The sequence below is a fragment of the Spodoptera frugiperda genome, chromosome 30 (assembly GCF_023101765.2).
Source record: "Spodoptera frugiperda isolate SF20-4 chromosome 30, AGI-APGP_CSIRO_Sfru_2.0, whole genome shotgun sequence".
Lineage (NCBI taxonomy): Eukaryota > Metazoa > Arthropoda > Insecta > Lepidoptera > Noctuidae > Spodoptera > Spodoptera frugiperda.
In genome coordinates this window covers 4406028-4429214 of record NC_064241.1, presented here as the reverse complement: position 1 = coordinate 4429214, position 23187 = coordinate 4406028, and the positions used below count along the sequence as shown (strand labels likewise).

The following is a 23187-nucleotide window of genomic DNA, read 5'->3' as shown; positions in this document are numbered from 1 at the left end:
TATCGATATAGGTACTTACGCAAATAAGGTGCATGGTCAACTGGACATAGGAGAAGTAATTAAAGATTACGATTGCATTAAATGATTATGATAATGAAGTCCAATCGTTTTCAATTATGTTCGTTTGATATTTCTGTTTAAGATGTTTGTTTGCGAATTTAATTAAAATTGTGAAGTTCACATTACACGCTTCGGAAAGTTTGTTCTGGTTTCACACATAAGTTTTGTTTGGTTACGTTATAATAAGTTTGCAATTTCGATTATGTCGGTGTAAAAGTGTTTATAACAATGTGTTTATTACGTGTTGTAAAATGGGTTCATTTATTGTTCTCAGCTACAATAAAAGTTATTACGTTATAGCTATGCCATCCGCTGTGCAATTAACATTTCTCGTTAGCATGCTGAGTTGCTTAGTTCTTTATACGACCCAGTGTGTACATTACAGTCATTATTTAAATACGAACAACAGCTTAATTAAAGTATTCGTATCGTGAATACTCAGTCGGCATCCATTCGCTGAGCAACTACAAACGACAATCGATAAAATGTACGGTGAAATAAATCTTATAGTTTGTCTTCGTTGATGTTCGATCGATAATATCGTTAGAGTTATTTAAAACACTTGCACCGCGTAGGTGAACGCCTCGCAACAGTGGAACAATAAATCGTCTGTCGAGTAGCTTCGACGAGACAAGATTATCGATAATTTTGACATGCAACACTAGCCTGCCGATGTTTGTGCTTTGTTTTTATAAATTCAGATAAAATATTTTGTTTTACGCAACAAAACGAACACGATGAAATTAGAAACTTTTATGATATTTATGTTCGCGAAACACCTGGTCGTGTTAGAATTCTTTAAGATCTGAAACTCATAAATAATAATATGATATAATATTTTATAAGTGGATAGTAACACTATATATTACTGGTTGCACGGTCTGTGTAGGAACTGGTTCTAGCAAATTATACATGTCGCTTTGTATCCGGTGCCTCTTCTTCGCTATAATTTATAGCATCTGCTTTCTAAACCCTACGGTTAGCTTGGACGCTTACATGTTTTAATTCACTGCTGGCAAGCTCGACGTTTCTTTATAAATTTTAAAGAGCTGCATTGTGATTTTATTTGTTAGACGATATCGTAAATTGGATCGTATAAAAGGAGTATTCTGTTAGAAGACGAGTCTGGGATATTTTATTATAAAAATTCTATGGGACTACGTTCGGGAGGATTCGTTATTTCTTTTTTTTTCTATTGAACAAGTTTATAGGTTCCAAGGGTTCAAGTTTTATGCTCTTCTATACTATTGGTACTGTAGGTCATACTGAGTGATTTTGTTATACAAAAGGACTGTAATTGGTTAGTTAAGAACTTATAAATTCTAAAGAAGAAGGCTTAAAGGGAAGTTATTTCAAAACTGATGTCTAAATATCTTGGTTACTTAGACCAAAGAAAAACATTGCAAACCTTTTTTCTGATAATGAACTTAATAAAACGGCACGTGTTAAATACGCCATAAATCTAAAGCTAACCACTTAATTCGAATATAAGCAAAAACGCGTCAAACATAATTGCATAGAACGTTACGAATGTATTAAAAAAAAACACTCCTCAAAAAACTAATTCCTCGTAAGGCCCCGAGCTACTGTCAAGCTACTATTTCTGCAATAAAAAGCATGGACACACAGCTATTTAATCTTATACTAAAAATCTCATTTTTGTAATTTTATCTTAAGCGCATTTTACGACGTCTGGTGTGAGTCTGCGAAAAGGTACATACGTGTGAGATTGTGCGTGTGATGTGTACTAAGCTTAAAACTTTATTTTTGGTTGGGACTGGGGCCTTGTCTTACATGACACCTCGGTTTTGTTTAGATAAATAAATGCAAAATATTAATGGCGGAATGAAGTATAGATGTAGCGTTGAAGGAGACAAAGATAAAATAGCTGAAGAACTTTTGGGATCATGGTATGAAAAATCTGATTTGGAAAGTATAAAGATCAACAAACAAGAAGGTAGATTCATGAAACTGGTTGAAAATAAGAAAAAGAAATACTGGAAAAATACATGCTCACTATTCCCACATGGTCGATCCCCGTAGATTCGAAGTTCAACAAACAGGCTTGCAATGAAAGTTTCTCATGTCCATAAATCCTAGTATTAATAGTCATCTAAAAGTTATTTCACCATAATTTTAGTTCCTTCCACTCATCATTTCATCTCCTCAACTCTAATTTTTACTGAAGATCTTAAACCCACTAATGTAATAATAAATGTCTCACATTCTTTTCCTATGGTTTTAACCTCTTCAAAATTTTCTTTGTCAGTGTCACCAACTAAACCTATAACATTACATTCAAGCTTTGGCATTTCCTTAATTTCAACTATGAAACTAATATCATAAATAAACTTTATTCGAGCCGCTATAAAATTAGCATTAATTTTATAAGCAATTTACATAATGACATTACGGTTTAACAAAATTATCATGGGATTCATATCAGCGCTGTAGAAAGCCTTAATAGATTTTGGATTTACTTTAAAAACATCTTTAATTGAGGTGTTTTTTTTTAAGTATTATATTGATTTATGTCTTTGCAAATCAATTGGAGAGTTAATCTGTTTGTGTCATAAAACTTTACGAATTTAAATGATTGGTTGACTTGACTAGTGGCGCTAGTTTCGTTTTAAGGGACCTTTGTTCTAATAATTTGTTCTTGCTTTCATTAGTCTTACTTAATAGGTGGTGGCGTTTCAATCAGTTACCAGCTTGACGTTGACATGTTACGTCAACTAATTATATGTGCATATTCTTCAATTAATTAAAAACTAATTACCACGTTACACAAGGTAATTGGACTATTTAGGAACTGTTTTCTTTTTTATAGTTCGACTTTAATTGACCGTTTACATTAATTTTAATATTTTGTTGGTCGTAAATATTATTTGATTAAAGTTTCAATTAACGTTTCTAGTTTATTTATGATTTGACAACAGATATAAACTAATTAGCAGCATTTAAAAACTCAACGGTCTAAAGTATCAAAACAATTTAAAACTAACAACCCTTCAAATGCAATGCCATCTTAAATCTGCAATAACGAACCATCAGTATCAGCACGACTTGTAAACAAATCCAAACACTTCCTCCCATAATTTCTAGTGAAAACAAAAATGAACGAAGAAATCAGTATCGGGGCTGTAAACCGTAAAAATATAGCACCTTTAATTGTTATTGGTGCAGTAAAGACTCGGTGTCTAACGCGAGAGGCTTGCATTCTTCGCCACAAAACACAGGACGGCGCAGTAATGGCGTATCTCTACCACAGGCTACCTGTTTCTTAGTATAATGACTCGCCTAACTGGAGCTTTGTGCTAAGGAATGTTTAGGAATTCTCTCCGCTGTTCTTGACGCGAATGGCTTCTTGTAACTTAAATTGATTAGTTTTGTTCCAATGTTCACTTTGAGGTTACTTTAAACCTTTCTCTCTGTTGTTAATACTTTGTTTTTTTTTCTTTGTGAGCAGTTTATTGGCTATTAAGTACAACTGATTCTCAATACTGTTTCTGTTAAGTGTTTGTGTCAGGTTTAACTTTTGTGTAGGTACCTGCAGTCTCAAGTTATTACATTTTAGTTTCTTAATTCACTGCCGTTGTCTTCGGGTTTAAGATTTTGAGTTCCAGTAGCTTCTAAACTTCTAATCCAGTAATTATATCTCTGAGAGATTAATTTATGTCTCCTCTGCACACTAAGGAAAGTCTATAGTGCAGCTATAAATTATAAATTTTATGACTACAAAAATGATTGCAGTATCGTTAGGATAGGGTATCAAGCTCATCCTTTATAAACATTAAGAATCATAGCATCGTATAACTTGTATATTATCTTCATAAAGAAATGAAAAACTACCACGTCTAATTTCACGGACACCGTCAATTTCCTTACTCCAGCTATTTCTTTAAGCGGAACGGAATAGTTCTAACTTTATATATTTATACGTAGATACAATAAACACAGCTTACACCTCAACGCAAATCCCGTTTCTATCTTCACGTAATAACACTAATCCTGGCGACTAGAAACAACCCAAGCCGCACCCAACTATACATTGGCCACGAATTAAACTCTTAATTGCGTGTACATTGCCGTTTTACATTCGCTCGGTGATATGTAGTTAGAGGCAAAATGTTAATGGATTGTTACCTTAAGAGGAAACTACGGTCGTGGTTCACTTGTACCCTGGGAAAATGGGGCTGCCGTATCAGAAACCATTTGACAGAACAATTGGGTTCAGTTAATATTCATGGGGTCTGTCAATTATTTTCAAAGGTTCGCCGTATCGCTATCTGTATTAGAGCTTATTGGATGTTAATTGTGGATTTATTCGGTTCAGAATGTGACGAAAATGTAATATGGGCTAGTGCGGCACGACACACCAAGAACAACTACCACTGGCTGCCGCACTCAGAGACATTTAATGATTACTTAAACTATTCCTTAGGATCGGTTTTAGTAACGCGCGGTTAAGTACAAGAGCGAAAGATTTAGTGCGGCGGTAAATCTTCAATGACGATACTAAACATCTTCTTCACCACCTTTCTCACGTTTATCAAATCTGTCCGCCATTTTATTAAAAACTATTAACATCTTGCCCTTGAAACTTTAATGACTAATCTTACACAGAAAGTTGTTAACAATTTACAGCGAAGATGCGCCTGTCCATTCACTTGTATGTCTTTAAACGCCTTTTACGACACCTACGATAAATAGGTGAGCTATTCTTGGTTGATGCAAAAAATAATGGCTTCTGTAATAAAATCAACAGCACTTTTAAAATGCCGACTGGTTTTCATTTTCATGCAATTTCTTAGTCCGCAGTTATCTTGTTTACTTCTTGATTGATGTCACATCATTGGTTTATTAAACTCTTTACCAAGTTATTTATGTGATTCATACATTTATATTCATCTATCGGTGAGTCTCATCTACTCTCGCGCGGTGGCTGGGCAGCCGGCTGCCACGAAGCGGGTTCGATTCCCGCACGGAGCAACTCTTTGTGTGATTCATAAATTGTTGTTTCGGGCCTGGGTGTCATATGTATGTAAACTTGTATGTTTGTAAACGCACCCACGACACAGGAGAAAATCCTGGTGTGCGGCAACGTTTTAATTAAAATAACAAAAACCCAAGTTTATTGCTACCACCTACTAAGAATATTTCAAATGAGGTATCTAATATTCGCACTAGTATGCTATTGCTAGATGCCAATAAATATTCTCATATTTTGCATGCACTTGCATCAAATTCCATATATCTGCGGATTACTAGGCTCGCATAAGAAGGGCTTATTACCTATTTACGATTACGATGTTCGGTCATTACTTCCCCTTTGACATTTGGTCGTCGTTTAGGATATTGTTGCATACTTTGCATCGGGAACTAATGCAATTGCAAAATGGTTCTTTTGTCCTGGTAATAAGGGTCTTTGTGCAGCGTTTATGATGTGTTTAGTTCTAGGAGATGCGTCGCCAGACTGATGGTTATCCGATGTCCATAAAATAATATTCTAAAACTGCCGTTGATCGTCAGATGTGTTATTCAGACTATAGGTAGAACACGTCTTCTATGATTACTGTACTTTTACTTAAATGACATTATTGTTGGAGACTGGTCGTGATTTCTCAATATCACTGAATATGCATTATAGTGCTTGTTAGACAATTTTATTTAAAGTAATAAAATATGTGAGCTTTGAACATGAACATGTTTATTACGCTATTAAAACATGTTTTATTTTCTCACTAGACATAAGTGGACACTTATTTGAAACTGTTATTTATGAAGAGAATGTTTAATGCAATGGGTATTATTAAACTGTATGGTTAATTTAGGATTGCAGTCTCAATATATATCTATAGAAGTGACCAAATATTATGTACTGAGTTTTCTTGGTTGCTGTTTTGCAGCATTGTGTTAACCTTTTCTAAATTCTGAACACGAATTTTGGCGTCAACAAGGAAAAGTAACCTTGCAATTTATCGATGTTTTATTTACATATGCTGTGTGCAAGCTGCAACAATTGTTACCTCTACACCTTATGGTCTCTGTCTAAATAAATAAATTCGCATGTAGCAGATGTTCTATACTAAAGTCTAAACGAAAAACTTAGCAACAAAGTAGTACTGGATTTATTCTAAGAGGTTTCGGTGGCGATGTCGCAATGATAGCGTCTAGATCGCATCTCCTTGCGTGCCGATCCGATCTTCAAGCTCTTGCTTTAATGAGGCCTGGTGAATCAGCCGTGGGAGTGGTTAGAAAATTGTCCGTTTTTTGGGTTCCACAGCCAAAGAATCAAAGCGAAGACTTTTTTTACTAAGAGTCCATCGCCCATCTGTGAGTCATCAGGCGTTGTTTCGTGAACCGTGATGGCTAGACTGTTGACATTTCACAGATGATTACTATCTTGATTTAACTTGAAATAGAATAAATACTAAACATTGAAATAAAACGAATATTAATTTAATAGTGAGGGGTAAGAATTTTATTCCGGAGCTGCGGACAACGTAACAGGTTACCGGGGCTCCGGCTCAAAGCAGGAGGAGGAACTGGTTGGTTTAGTCAGAGTCTGATACTCCCTCCTGCCACACCCAAGGCGAGAGAAGTTATTGGAAGATCCCCCTCAAAAAAGGGGAGAATTTTATACAAAGTTTTTTTTTTCAATGATCTTCTGTACTATACATTAATTTTTGCCGTTTTCTATAGAAAATGTTCGTATAAAAACCCTGTCCACAAGTCCAACTCGGACTTGGTCAGTTTTTATTATACATTCTACGTCACTTATGTAATAGTACACTTATTATGCACATACATCAGCATTGCTTTATCTTTGTTTTAAGCCGAGTTTCCTGGACAGTTGTCCGTATGTTTCTCATGGTTTAGAACTCCGTAAATATGAGTACTATAGTAAATTGCAACTTATAAACGAGAAAATTACAGTTAGTTAATATATTGTAGTGTAGTTGAGTGTAAATCGTAAATCAAAATAATAATTGTAAACGCTTATTGCACTTCTAAACTTAAGGTACTAACTACATATTATGGTCTACTAATTTACTGAAGTATGAAATTATAGTTTTAGTGCTATGAGATGGTGTTGAAAATATTGACATCTCATCTAGAAAAAGAAAGACAATTTGTGGATCACATCATCACACAGAGTGTTCGGGGTGGGTATCCAAACTGTAGTAGGTCGTTCATAGGTCGTCTGCGCTCTCATTGGTTGGTTCATTGAAGCAGGCCTATCAAAACGCCGAACGCGGTAACGTTTCGATATCGGTAAACGTAAAACAAACTAATACTAAGCCCTCAATAGCCAGTCACTCTGCCACTGTATTAACAGACGAAAGTATTACTCAAAAGAATTTTCAAATCAGATCAGATTAACATCTAATCTCATGAGAAATTAAAACGTAGAAATTAGAATTACTATAACAATTTCCTTTGTGTCCGGCTTTGCAATCATTGTTACTTATATCTTTCTCGTTATGTTAATGATTTGCATCTTATTATCTAACCGTTGTATAATGAAGTGATATTCAAATGAGATTAAACATGCAAGATCTTGTCGATGTTTCTACGAATCTGTGTTGAATAGGTTCGAAAATGTTTTAATTTTTATTATATCTTTAGTAATTCTTGGTTGTTGATTACAATTATTTTAGTTGCCACATCTGTGGAGTGATAGCAAACACAAGACCTACGGGTACGCGTATTGATTACTGGGGTGGTAAAGGTATTTTGGGCTTTTTCAGTTTTGAAATTTTCAGTAGGTAATATCAAGAACTCTGGGATCCCTTGTAACCATAGGTTTTTTGGTGGTATCACTCCAGTCGAGCAAGCCCATTCACACTTGAACTAACTAGATGTACTAGCTGGTAATAAAACAGTGTTACTTTAGGGAATGGCAGGTGAAACAGCATCTATTGCTAGTGTATGCACTCGAGCGACACGAACTCTAATGGTATCCATCTCGTTCAAATAGAAGAATGAATGGTTATGGCATTTATGATCAATACATCTAAATTACTGCTTATTAATTTACTTCAACAACCATTGCTGTTCTAATTGCTGCTTAATGCACCTCTTTTGTACGCTACAAGAAGTGGGCGGTAAAGTCGGCCACAGTGGGTGTAGCAGAGCTATAACAATAACATTCTCAGTTATTCGCAATAGAGTCAGTTATAACAGTAGTCAGCTTGTTAGCAGAACTTCCTACCTGAACCCAATATAACATTAAAATAATAAATTAAAACTGACCAGTAACGATCCTAGTGCTCATTACTTAACTTCAGACCAGAGTTGGCCTTTCGACTTTGCAATATTTTGTTCATTAGCAACTTGATCATTAAGCCGACGAGGTAATTGATCATACGTTACATCTCTATTTCAGAATTGGGTTTTAATTTTATTGCTTGCTATAGGGTTATCATTCGTGAAGATGTTTAAATCAATAGATTTTTTGTATGTGGATGTGGGCGTTGACAATTTGCTAAAATTTATAGATACTATTTCCCATGGGCGTTGAAGGGGCCGTTCAAGTATTACGTAAGCATTTTGGGGGGTAGTGGGGGTCTTTGTTTTGCTTATTTTGGATGACATGGGGGGTAGGGGAGTCTAGATGATGATTACGTCATCGGTAGTTATTTTCTTTTTTACACGAATGGCAACCCACACATTGTCTTTGCTTGAAAACGAAAAGCATTTTCGGGGATTCCCGCAAGTAATACATACATTTAGTGAACAGTGCGCGGTAATTCCCCTACTCGCTTTAGAACCGAGTAAGGGAATTACCGCGCGCTGTTCACTTGTCTAAATTTCCTCTATCAGTGTATTGTTTCGTTTGGCTGCTATAGCGAGTAGACGTATTGTAAGCATAGTAAAGCAAGTTAACATTTGTGTTACCATTCATTCCATTATCCAAAGTTTAATGTTTAAATAAGATGTCATTTCAAATAGACAAATCCAAGTTATACCAAAAATTGTTTGAAAGTTTTAAAAAATCTCATACAAGTACGAAAGTACAAAATGTACAAAAGTTAGTTAACGAAGTGTGGCGAAATTATAAATTACAAGCAAAATCCGACAAGGAACTAGATATTATTGTATCTAAGAGAATCGAAGAAGAATTGCAAGCAGCGACTAAGAATAAATCCAATTTACTACATTTTTTTCTAAGGTGAGTGACGAAATCATTTTAGGTACCTACTAGAAATATTAGAAATCGCCAAAAAGTTTCTCTTTGCTAATTAGAAAATATTATGGCCTATCTTAAAGTATAGAGGTAATATTCATTATATAGATTTATTTCTTATAATTGATTCCGTCAATTGGTCACAAAATACAGGATGTCAGTTTTATACATATATATTATATACCTACAGAAAACTATACTCTATTCAAATAGGTATTTAACAGAATGTAAACAATCTTTATATGTCTTTTTATTGAAATATGTGGTTTAAAATTGTAAACTGTGTAAAATCTGTTGTGATTCATTTAAAAACTCAACCAATATTAAAAAATTGCTTTTCTGTAAATACATAAAGGTGCGTACAAACATCGTGAGGCGTGCGCCGCGAATGGTTCGCACGTATACATGTGCCGTAGCATGCCTCAGGTTGATGTATGCGAGACGAACCATTCGCGGCGCAAGCCTCGCGATGTCTGTACGCACCTTTACAGATATCTGATTTTATAATTGCATATTTCAATAAAAAGACATATCAAGATTGTTTATATTCTTTTAAATACCTACTTGAATAGACTATAACACCCTGTATTTTGTGACCGGAACGATTTGCTCGTTTAAAGATATTAGATTTAAAGCCATAGGGTTTTGTATTTACCATATTTATTGCCATACTTTGTATTTATGTAGCTTAATAAGAGAATCTTTAGCAGAACCCATAGAAAGTTTTTATTTTTAGGCAACCTGTAAACCTGCAGAAAAAACACAAATTACACAGCCAGCTTCAAATATTAAAAAACAGGAAGAAGATAAAATAAAAACCGGTAATGAATCACAACAGCAATGCGAAATTAATAAAAATACAGATAAACAGAGACCAAAACCTTCTCAGGAAGCTATGAAAAATAAGATTGCTCTACTCGAAAAAAATTTGAATGCTTTGTATTCTGCCAGAGATACTATGTCAATCCGTGCTGAAGTTGATAAACAGATCATTAAGTTGCGCGAGGAAATAAAAACAGCAAAACAGTCTTTAAACAGGAAGGTTCAAAACGCAGTTGCCCAGAAGAAACACAGGGATGGTATGAAAAGAAAGTTAGAAGATATTTGTCATGAAAATCCAGAAATGAAAAAAAGACTATCTCTGAGGGATTCAGTGGGACGTCCTAATCTTGAAAGCAATCAACCTTTACTATTGAAAACAATCGCGGATATAGCTTTATTTGGGAGTGCAGCAGATGATAGAAGACGAACGGAATCAATTCGCAGCGTAAAAACTCTTGATGAACTCACACAAGAATTACGTAAAATGGGATTTGACATTAGTCGCAGTGGGACATATCTTCGTTTGATTCCCAGAAAATCTAATTCTGCAGAGGGACGAAGACATGTATCGACAGTCCCTGTTAAGCTCATTCGGGCTCAAACTGATCACCACAAGAGCCACTTAGATAGCAAGTTCGCTGAAACATCAATCCATTATTTAGAGAACATAGCATCCATACTAGGACCAGATCAAGTATTTTTCATATCTCAAGATGATAAAGCTCGAGTCCCTATTGGCGTAACTGCGGCAAATAAGCAAGCACCTCTTCTAATGCACATGGAATATAGAATCAAATTGCCTGATCACGATTGGGTAATCGCTGAGCGTCATAAATTAATACCATCTGTTTATGCTGGTATCAAAATCACTTCCAATATGCTAGGACAACCGCAAGCCGTTGGATATTCTGGACCAACATACATCGCTATTCGAAGTGGAAAGCATAGTTCATCTACTGCTAATACTCATGCTCAGGATTTCGAGACGCTTCTCGAACTTGAAGAGTTTCGACCATTAGCTAAAACTGACCATGGACTAGTAAAACCAGTGGTAATCATGACGGTTGATGGAGGGCCAGATGAAAATCCGCGTTATCAAAAAGTCATAGGGTTTGCTATACAACACTTTAAGCGACATGATCTCGATGCATTGTTTTTAGCTACCAATGCTCCCGGAAGAAGTGCGTATAACAGAGTAGAGCGCAGAATGGCTCCTCTTAGTCGGGAACTGGCTGGTTTAATATTGCCTCATGACCATTTTGGGTCTCATTTGGATGAACGTGGCGTTACAATTGATGAACATTTAGAAAGATCTAATTTCGAATTTGCAGGAAAAGTATTAGCTGAAGTATGGAGTTCAATGGAAATTGATGGCTATAATGTTAATGCAAAATATGTTGGGGCAGGTGAACAAGATCTTCCTGATTTTCCAGACATTAAATGGTATTCAGAACATGTGCGTGAAAGCCAATACTTGCTCCAAATTGTAAAATGTAGAAATACAGAATGCTGTCGTCCAAGAAGTGGACTATTTAGATTACTAGACAACAGGTTTCTTCCACCACCTGTAAAAGTAAAACAAACAGTTGATGACTTGGTTTTAGATGAAGGAGGGCAATTTCTTAATCTTCCAGTCAATTTAGCTCTACGCTTAAGTGCTTCACTCAAAGATTTCCTGCAAATGCCATACGATTATTTTTGTCCGACGGTACAATTGAGGCTATCAAGTCGAACATGCAAAACGTGTGGTCTTTATCATGCTTCCGTCAAGTCACTAAATCGTCACATCGAAAAGATCCATAAGAAAGTAAACACGCACACTGATAGGAAAGTTAGACCTGTAAGAGTCGCTGCTCGTCGTGCTAATGAACTGATGTGCATTATTCAAAATTTAGAGCACCATGATGTTGAATGGCTCGATGAGAATGACGTAGACATTCCAAAATCGGATGAAAGCGAGCAGACTCACAACACTGAGCAGCAATCGAAGCAATCCAATGTCATCGAAAACTTAGAATCATGGATTCGGGTTTCATGGACTGAAGACTGTTAATTTGAATTTAATATATGTACCAAAAATTTAAAATAAGTTTGTTATGTTAGTAAGATATAATATTTTTGTCCTTTACTCTATGTTGAATACCGTTTCAGTAAAATATAATCTCTATCCTAAATCTATTTTCTTATTTTTCAAATTATAATTATAACATTATAAAATTAAAAAAACAATACATTAATTGACAAATGTTTACGTAAGCATGGGGGGAGGGGGTAAGAGCTTTGCTTACTTTTGCTGACAAGGGGGATGGGGGGCAATAAATAATTGCAATAAATCTGCTTACGTAATACTTGAACGGCTTTTCAATCGAAAATTCACGCGTCAAAATATCAGATTTTTTATAAAGTTCTGTGGGCTTTTTGTTCGTTGAAATCTCTACTTTTCCATAGTGTAAAAAAAAATAAACGTTACTATGGAAAATGTTCTGAAAAAACAGGTGATAGTGAACGGTGGCTGGAGATCGTCGCATGATTCACGACGCCCGGAGTGTCTCTGGAGGAGCGAGGGAGGCTGGGATGACGTCTCCTCCTTCTGCGAAGCAGTCATGCTAGCAAAGAAGGAGGCGGGGCACGTGAGGGAACGAACCTCCTCACCTCCCAGCCTTCGCGAGAGATAATCCGGGTGTCGGGGATCGCGCAAAGTACTCTGGCCTCCGTAAGTACGGGTCTGTAGACGGCGAGCAAGGGTAGCTTGCCGCCCGAACAGAACTAGACCCGTGCATGCCGCGCGTCGCATTCCGCGCGCGCCTCAAAGAGCCATCAGAATACCTCAGATGGTGTCTAGTATGGCTGATGCCTGATCCGGATCTGCGGACTACCTAGCGGGTTTACCGGGGCTCCAGCTCGAAAAGCAGGACTAGGAACAGGGTGGTTTTTAGTCAGTAAGAGTCTGACACTCCCTCTAGCCTCACCTAAGGCGAGAGAGGTCATTGGATTGGATTGGATGATTTTGCCACCTTAAAAAATAATTTTTTTTTATAAATTATCTTCAAATAAGAATATATAAGTATCTACGTATTTAATTAAAACAAAATTCTACATTTTTCTTATAACATTGTAGATGTCTTGTCAAATATAAACATTATTAACTTATTTGATTGTTAATCATAGTAAAATGTTTTAATTTATATATATTTTTTAATTGTCAATGTACCATTAAATCTTACGCTACATAAGTTAATTGTAATAAATAGCTCAAAATTATGCATAATGATGAAAAACAAATTTTTTGATACGAGTTTTTTTAGTTTATTGCGTTTTTTCAGAACATTTTCCATAGTAACGTTTATATTTTTTTACACTATGGAAAAGTAGAGATTTCAACGAACAAAAAGCCCACAGAACTTTATAAAAAATCTGATATTTTGACGCGTGAATTTTCGATTGAAAATTAGGATAATTTTTCGGTATTTAATCAATAATTGGTAAAAAAATTAATTTTTCAATTCCAAAAATATACAATGTATTTGGTACATATAAAGGCACGTTTTCACAAAATTTCGTTAAAAAATAAATATTTTTGTCGAAGATAACAATAAAAAACCGAAATCGTAGTTTTTTGAAATTTTCACAAAATTTTTAGGTAATACAAAAAAAGTGTAAATACAAAAGTTGTAGATCTTTTTATTACCTACAACTTTGCCGTTAAACTTTTTTTTATAGGACTTGTAGTTTCGCCGAAAATTGCGATAAACCGATTTTTCCTCTTAAAACCTCCCTCCCCCCACTTCCCGAACTCGGATGGAGTGGAATTTTTATTTTTTTCCATTTTTAGCATATTCTCTTTCATTTCCAATAGGTTTCATTCTACTATAAATTTCTTTTACTTTTTACCTTTATTAGAGGTATCTGCACTGGCCTAATTTGCTTACCTTCACGTAAGTTTGTTTATGCCTGATATATATTCAGTTTCAAAGCCAGCTTTAATTATAACCAAGCAACTTACTCTATCCAGTTCCTTGCATTAAAAAGACTACGAAGACAGTGCAGCGTTAATTTACATCAGTCACGAACGCTAAGCTATGACCCAATGAACTTTAGATGAAGATGTTACGTAAGCCTATGCAAATCATGAGGATGCACCAAGCAGAGCTTTATGTAAACACTTTCACGAACTAATAGAGGTTCAGTACGTAATGCTAAGGTAATATAAGGGAATAGATCGTGAGTATTTTGATTTGTTGCTTTATTTTCACCATCTTCGTCCGTAATGTTATGGGTTTTATATAATGTTAATGCTACAACAGAAGAATTGTGTGGTTCGTGTTTGTCGCTTCTTGTGTTGTCTGTATTGTCTTTTTCAGTTTCTATTTTAGTATCATTTGTTTTTAAATCATGAGCTTCATTGACAACTCCGACTTTAACCATGCAACGTCACGGTTTTTATACCCGAAGGGGTCAGCCGAGATGCACATTGCAGCACGTAATGCCAAATAATTTGTGTTATAAACCCCATGTAAGAGAGGGTGAGCTAATTGCCATATACTGGACACAATTCCAGACTCCTTGCTACGACTCCAATTTTCAAAAAACCGAAACGGTTCAGCCATATTTTGTCAAGGAAAGTGAGAAGAAGAACAGTTACTGTTAGCTTTTAAATCTTTAACCGTATGTCGTTAACTTCAGTCGTATGTGCAGTTTACAGATAGAATCAAAGATATGAGATAGGTCCAACAAGTTCAAATAATGCAACTGTGGGCTTGTAGTGGACCTTTTCTTGGTTGTATTTATTTGTTGGTATCTTTTCCCATTGTGAGTGTTGATGTTATTTTCCTTGAGTAAAAATATTAGCTCCTATTTACTTAGCTTCTGCTATTAGCTTAAGGTTTTTTAACATTATCCTTTCGTTGATTTCTAGTTTATAGTTACATGGTTTTTAATGTGCTTTGACAATGTTTTCTTCTACATTTGGTTTACCATGTGTTTTAAAGATTTTTACTCCTAAACGTAGTGGTTTCACCAGTAAAATACTACTTACAAATGATTAAACACATATATTTTTATTAGGAAATAACATTCAAGTCTTGAAGTAAGTTACTGTCGAAATCACACAGGAGTTTGCTAATAAAAGGGGGAACTTAAATCATGTCAGGCAATATCAGTTTAATATCAACCTTATTCCCACGGGTTAAAACACGATTTCAAACGCAACACAGTGAGCGTGTTCTACACCTGTCTCGAAGGATCAAGAAACTTTAATCTAGCTCATTACTGCTTAGTTCAAAAATGGCGTACGTTCCTTTAAAAGCGAGTCTACTTATGGCGTTGTTCTTGTAATTTAATTAGATCATTGAGATAAAAGTAAATGCCACGTTACACGGGTCTCGTTTCTGCCTTCGACACTTCTACCGAAGTACCGACATCACGACTTTATTACAATTCAAGCTTTGCTTTCGATTCTACACGTGTTTTTTTTCTCCGAACATCGATGACTAGTACGATATTTTTACAAGTATTTATACGAGTTTATCAAACCAGCTTTATTTTTAATGTTTTAATGTTATCGATAAAGTTATTACGAAACTTGTTTTCGCTTTTAAGAGCTTATTTATTTCGTATTTAAGATTTTAACGATTGCAATTCAAAGACTACTGGATATTGGAATTATTATTTTTTAATTATTTTCTTAAAGTTTTCTGACCTCGTGGTTGCTAATGGAGCATCTTACCTTTGGCATCGAAGTGTAAATATTTTACGAGATAACATTTGCTTAAGATTAGAGGTTAAAAAAGACAGAATTCTGTGATACTGAATTCACTACTCGATTGAATTTGACTATAATAAGAGACTTCCATATTAAAGAAAAAGTCTTAAGTGTTAAATTTTGGAAGATATTGTAGTAAAAAAACTATTTAGTCTATAATTAAATGCAATCTGTTTCATGTTAAGTCCATTACCATGAAGTATATCTTTTACCCGGACTGCCCGGACATTGTAACATTATAGATCCTCATGTGGGTGTATGTCGATATAGTTTCAGTTAAAGGCGTTTAGACGTGGGATACAAAACCACCGTTATTTTCTTCCATCAGACTTAGATTACGTTGTATTATGCACGTTAAAGTTTCATCGTTTCATTTCCTTTGCATTTTATTATTGGTGCATCGATATGCATGTCTAAATAAACTACAGAATTTGTTATTTACCACATCCTAGTTTACTCTTTTAGTTCTTACTTCTATATATCCACTATTAGATGAATTTATGTCGTCAAATTCATTCATATAACACTTATCCATGTCATCTTCAAACCTTTTTAAGTTATCCTTTTTCCTAACAATACATCCTCCTCCAATATCCACTATGTTACGTCACAAAACAATAATATCCATTCTCACACTTCTTATTGTAAAACGTTAATAGATTCACCCGTGTGTGGGCCATTACAATAAAGCATCGATCATTTGACTGCGCTCGCGCACAATCGCCGCCGTTAGCAAAGTAAATCGAGGGGTGGATGCGGAAATAGATGGAATGATCCGTGATATTGCAGATGTAACGGCGCTGTTAATAGAAGTGGCTTGGCTTTTCTACGAGAATATAAATTGAAGTATGAAGGTTTAGGGACTATTTCTGTACTGTTATTCAGGCTATTTCAGGGTCTATTTCTATACTGTAAGTTTCTGTTAAGCTGATTGACTGACTGACACATTTGTACAATTGCATATTATACAATATAACTAATTGAGACACTAGCGGTGATGAAACGGAGCCATAAAATGTTTGCAATTTATTCCTCTAAAAATTGAGCTTTCTATTCATTCTTCTTTTTGATATATGTAAGTGCAGTCAACAGTCGTCCATCTTCGTATCACACCCATATTGTCCACCTCCAAATAATTTGCATTTAATCTTACCGAATTTATATCTATGACTGTCACAAAGAATACGCATCAAAATTTATTGGTTCATACATAATTAATTTTTCTTATAGTAGTCTTGGTACCGTTAATTTATAGTTGCATAGACCTTCACTCAATTAAGAATCTTTAGCAACATTATTAATTGGATAGCTATCAAACGATTATGACTTATAAAAAATATCTCCTCATATATTAAAGTTTTAAAGCAAGTCGTCAAACGATCGATCATGAACGTGTCAAAATGTTTATAATTATACAATTTATTGACCGTTATATCTGATGAAAAATGATCAGCAGTAGTTTTTGTTGGATGTGATCGCAATTGGAGTCATGTTTTGTGAAGATAATTAGCAAAAACATTCCTCAAGGTCATGCAAATTTGAAGCCTTCTCCTTGGCTATTAAAGCAGAAAATTGCTTAACGACTGCTAAACGGTAAATAAACAGCAAAAATGCTCCTTATTGATTGGTGTTAGTCTACCCTGAACGTTTCCAGGACCGCACGGCAATTGGTTAAAACAATGGCGATGGGTTACTGTTGTACTACAATACAAATTCCTAACACAAATTACATGTGTGCAGATTTCCGTAGCCGCCTCTAAGACGTTTTTCATTGTTCCCTGAGCAAATTGCCGATAGGTCCCTCAAAGATTCAGTTAAAGCTTTGAATTTATTTTATGTGTATGATTGTTTTCAATCTCCTGACGTGTTTTATTGCCTTGTTCTATCTCCTTGGAAATTAAATGCACTATCAATTTCCTTCTCTGGGTCATTAGAAGTGGATAGTAAAGAATTCCCGTTATGTTCGGACATTTGTGCTTGACTTCGTGGGGGATTTGAAAGTTATAGATATTCGTAAATGTGCCCCATCTTTAATATTGCCCCGTAAATATCTTCCTGCTTGTGTGGTACTGTTTGCCTTAAAATCCTCGTTTAGTTTATTGTTTCTTGTGTGAGGGCAAGTTTCACAATGCTCATAAATATTGTATTTTGAATTTCAATACACTTCTGTCTAATATCTTAATTTGTAACTTTAATATTTTTCTTGTCATAGCCTATTTCTTTAATCAGTTTATTGTCATCAAGTCTAGGTTTTACGACACTGTTACCGGAAACCTTCAATAATTCTCTTTCTTTAGTTTCCAAATTAACATATTTAGAAGAGAATACCATAAGTTCTGGACACCGCTACAATCTTACGACACCCAATTACAATAAACTTATTAAAATATCACCATCATTTGGAGCAATATCTTAGCTTAACTTCAGAATGTCATTACATTAATCAATATTTTGTAATATCGACCAAATTGCCGTGACAATGAAGACCAATTTTCAAAATATTCGTGACACGATTTTAAGACGGTCCTAATAGGATTAGGAGACGTCAATGCGCCCTACTATTCGTAATTCATCGTAATACTGTTAAAGGATTATACGGTTTGTAATCAAGGCTAACTGTAATCGCATACTTGGATAAAGGCGTTGATTTATAATAATGGGCTTCCATATAAAATTTTGTTTTTATTGAACTAATTCTATGGGATTAAGAACGATTGAGACAGATGTATGTTTCTACCAAATTATCAACTTTCTGGATGATTAATTTTGATAGTGTTCTTTGCTTTTTTGGTGTTAACCGACAATGTTAGTGGACACACCACAGATAATCCGAAGAACATGGTCCATCGATCAACCGGTATTCTAATTTCTTGATTGAACTTCACCGAACGACACCTTAAAAGATAATTACTTGACTGGAGTTATTGCATCAATTAATTCATTAGAATTATTCTGTTTTTCATTATTGTTGTTTATTTTAATAAAATGGAAATTTTACACGATTATTTATCTACTATCATCTAATTGGAATTCCGTGTTGGTACATCGCATTCCATAAATGGTAATTCATAGTCCCGTCAAATTTTATGTCCTTTCGCCAGGGGGGCTACTCGACATCTCTTTAGCATGCAAATGCTACGCGTGACATATTAAAGCTACGTGCATCGTTGGCCACGATCCAATGATTAACCTAGCAATCATGGTAATTGTGAAATGATATATGAGAAATTAGACTTACTCTTCTTACTGTGTAAAATTTACTGTAAAATGTCTACGCTGTTATAGTAATTTTATCATCAATACAAACTACCATATTTATCTAAGCTGGCATTTAATATTATAGCTGTCTGTGCCTCTCCTTTCTTTATAACAATTCCAAAAGATTAATACGCTTTTATAAAAGTACGTTCATTCGTTAGCCGTATCATTGCATTATCTTATTTATTGTTGTCTCCGCCTACAAACTTAGATGTTGCGACTTTTAGCAATTTCTCATGATTTACTTTGTCTTCTGAATAGCCTGTTAATACTGGGTCTACTTTTTGCTCTGACTTGCAACCGGTCAGGACCGCTTCGCTTGTTTTATTGCACCTATAAACCACTATAAATAATTTCACTTAGAACAAGCGCGCGTTACAGACAACGACTTAAGACTTTTTGCATAAAATCAAATAGCTCCATTTATGCATGAAGACTTTTCGCTTCTTTGTTTGTGTTCAATCGCGTGGGATTATGAGCAGGTGATACATTCATTTGCAGATCTGCATACTACAAGCAAGATTCAGCAGTATTAAAAATAAATGCTGTGAGGATTGTCGTACAACACATTTTATTTATGTTGGAATATGCATCGGTTTGATGACATTCATAACTTTATTAACGATCTTACAGAAATATATTTTCTGTTATAATGAAGCTTAAACTAGACAGGTATTGGAGTGTCATGATACAACACAGGACGCTTTTTTAAAAGTTCTAAATGTCTCCAGGATTTTATTTTCCTTATATTACTCTGTTGCATCGACTTACAATTGTACTTGACCGTACACTTAATGAGAATTTACAATGCTTGCAAGCAAAGGTGTTCCTTTGTTGCGTTCAGTGATGTAGGATTTAGGAAGTGGATTTACGAAACTTTGGACGTAATAATAGGTAGTTTATGGGTGCCCTAATTTATATTAAACAGGACTTTGTAGTTGAATTATGAAATGTCGTGCAAATGTCTCTAGTCTTTACATTGTACACGAGAACTAGAAATTGTAAATACGCATTCATGCGTAAAACCAGAAACCCACAATACTGCGGATGAAGTATTACGGCATCGCGGCTAATGAGGGCTAAGCCAGTTTCTTAATTAAAGTGATATCTTGGATGTTAAGTAGGAGATATAAAATATATCAGTATAAATAACAGTAAAGATTTGAAATTAAAATGGCAGCTAAAGCAACGTGAATCCATACATTTGCTGAATATCATCTCAACAAAGTAATCTGCCTATAAATTCCAATATAATGCAAACTAAGGCTTTGAGATCTTAAGCTTCCAAACGATAAATTGACTGGAATTTCAATACAAAGACTAAATTTATACTACAACATTTATTTTTCTACTTCACCTGGTGGGATTTCAATGATTGTAAATTGCATTAAGTTATAAACGATTTTGTAAAATGTTCCCAAGGCTTTGCCTGTTTGCTTAATCGTGAGAATTGGAGGTGCGATAGCTATGTTGTTTGTAATCCGATTAATGTTATCTATTTCAGAAAGTCCAACTAGGAGTTGGTAGCCTGCCATGTTGACATGTAAAATATTGTTGGAAACCCAAACATTTGTAACTACCAGAAATTTTGACTTGTTAAGTTATTGACTGACATTGAGTACTTAATCTTTGCTCCTTTCAATCTCCAAGGTTCAAACAGCAAGACACTATTCATCATCCTAACTTAAATTATAGTGCACGAATTTTGAGAACGGATTTTTAAATCGGTTGCAAAACTATTCTACTGCAGCTCCTACGAGTATCAAGTTCGTGTAGAGCTGAACTGTGGTTATTTCGCCAATAAATTTCACATAATGGTATTTTGCTTTTAAAAGCTTTTTCTGCTGTAATGACTACTGTGATATCTGCATCTCATCTTCATTATTTATCACTTACCTCCTAAAGGTTTACTGTTATTATGCGAGCGATAAGTTACAGCCTTTAATGCTTCTCTGATATTTCTAGTGGCTTCGAAACTCACGGCGAATATCTTATTTATTATTATTTAAATCTCTTGATCGCAAATATTCGCATTACTATCAATGAAGGCTGAGCTATTTGCATTAATACTTACTGTTATTACAAATGTGAGAATGAGTTTGCTCCACTTATGGATTTTACTGGATTAATCCACTTTGTAGTTTACGTATCCTATATTATGCAATATGAATGCAAAATTTCATGTTCTCAGATCGGATTGATATTATCAATTGAGATCTAAATTGTATCCACTAATCCGATATGTTTTGAAAATAAACATTCTCGCTTACGTACTTACATCATAATCCAGTCCGATTGCTATCCTAAGATATTTCTAAAACCTGTACTTCTGAAACAATTCCTCGGAGAAATATTTCATCATCACCATTAACTTGCTATATTGGATCTCAAAGTTGTTTTATTATAATTTATAGCCATCGATTACGAGCTTTCTCATTACCATCAATGAGATCTGATCGAAGCGTTAATTTGTTAGCTGAGTGCGTTTTTATCGCGATATTGCTTGTCAGTTTACCGTCATTTGTAGCTATGTTATCCTTTAGGAACATGAGTTGTTGATAAACTGCGTTTCCTATTACATCTATTTGCGATTTATTATCTAGTTTGTTATTATTTTGTTATTCTATTACGCTTACTGTTCGTTCGTGTGTTGTATCATTTATTTTGTCTGTAGATGAGTTAGTGAAAACACGTTGAGGTATTGTTCTTTGATATTGTGCGGTGATTGCAGTGCTTTTGTTTTCTATTGTGGAGTTTTTTATTCGGTGTTTTATTTTCATTTTGTGTGCAGTGTGTAGGGATACAGATACATTACCTAAATTGCGGATCTGTTTCGTAATATTCCGTAGTTAGTTAGGTACATACATAGTGTTGATTTTATAGTATTAAAGTTTTGCACTTGAAATTTATTTTGTTTTCTTTAGGTAGGTTTACTATACTTAAGTAAGTTTATACTTGATGTTTATTGAAAATACTTTATTAATGTTATATTGTTTATTGTTACAGTGAGATGGCGCGGTGGAGAGCGCTCCAGCATGGACGATCAACGGCTTGCCTTGTGTTCTTCTGCCTACTGCAAGTGGCGAGGGCAACGCCCGGTAAGTAATTGTATACCTTTTCTTTTTTTTTTATGGGTAATCAAAGGACTTACATGATGTTTTAAATATATTTTGCATTTTTCGTAAATTGTTTTGGGATTCTCTTTTAAACTGTCTTTTGAGCACGATTCCACTATCATTGTTTATTTTTTATTAATTAAATAGTAAATTAGCTTAAACCAAGATTTTTGTCAGCAATCAATATCAGTTAGAAAATTAATTGTCAATTACTCGTTTTATATTTGGGCGTCCTATGAATGGAAGAAGAACGTTTTCGATTACATAATATTTTTGTTATTAATAAGAATTTATTAATAGAATCTAAAAATCGGCTGTTGTAGGTACTTAAAATTTACGTGTAAGATAGATAGATAGTAGAGTAAAACCTTACACCCATTTCCTTCCTTGATTACAAGTACCGTTAGTTCAGTAGACGACTAGTGGAAGACAGGAGGTGCCGATATGTTTACGAGTAATCAACTCAAGCTTCCGATATCGACCATAAAATAAACGATCCTAAACGTGTAAAGGAAATCTATTCCAGGCTAGATTTTATTATGTGTCTCAGTTTAGGTTTATAGTCGCAGATTCTTAATTCGATTCGGATAAATCAGTTTCTGTGTTGTAAGTTAACGACTACAATGAAAGGTTGATGTTGCTAATAAATCGATTTTATTTAATGAGTGATTAGATTCGTCTCCTCATTTGCCTCCTATTCGATAAAATAAGAGGAATATATCTACTCTTATCGTCAAATATTTTAAATATTTTTTTAATATTTCTAAATGCTCATGGCGTTAAGTCCGAAAATTTCATAGTGTAAGTATAAGCAATAAAGATTGAAATAAAAAAAAATAAGGATTTGTGCTGTAGTACCTACCGTGATTTTGGAGTAAGATCACTTATTAAATTGCAGTCCATATGCCACTAATAATATTTAAGTCATATCGACACTTTAAACACATGTTTTATATTGTGTAATGTATAATAATATT

At 34.6% G+C, this 23187-nt stretch overlaps 1 protein-coding gene across 8 annotated transcripts in view; it reads left to right on the top strand.

Moving 5' to 3' along the window:
- LOC118269554 (cadherin-99C) overlaps positions 1-23187 on the top strand; it is a 153697-nt gene that overhangs the window by 109022 nt on the left and 21488 nt on the right. For all 8 annotated transcript variants that reach the window (XM_050706768.1, XM_050706767.1, XM_050706769.1 and 5 more), the window contains one exon: positions 22101-22192. In XM_050706768.1, the coding sequence (XP_050562725.1) occupies positions 22105-22192 (88 nt within the window). In that variant the 5' untranslated portion in view covers positions 22101-22104. The remainder of the gene's footprint in view (positions 1-22100; positions 22193-23187) is intronic.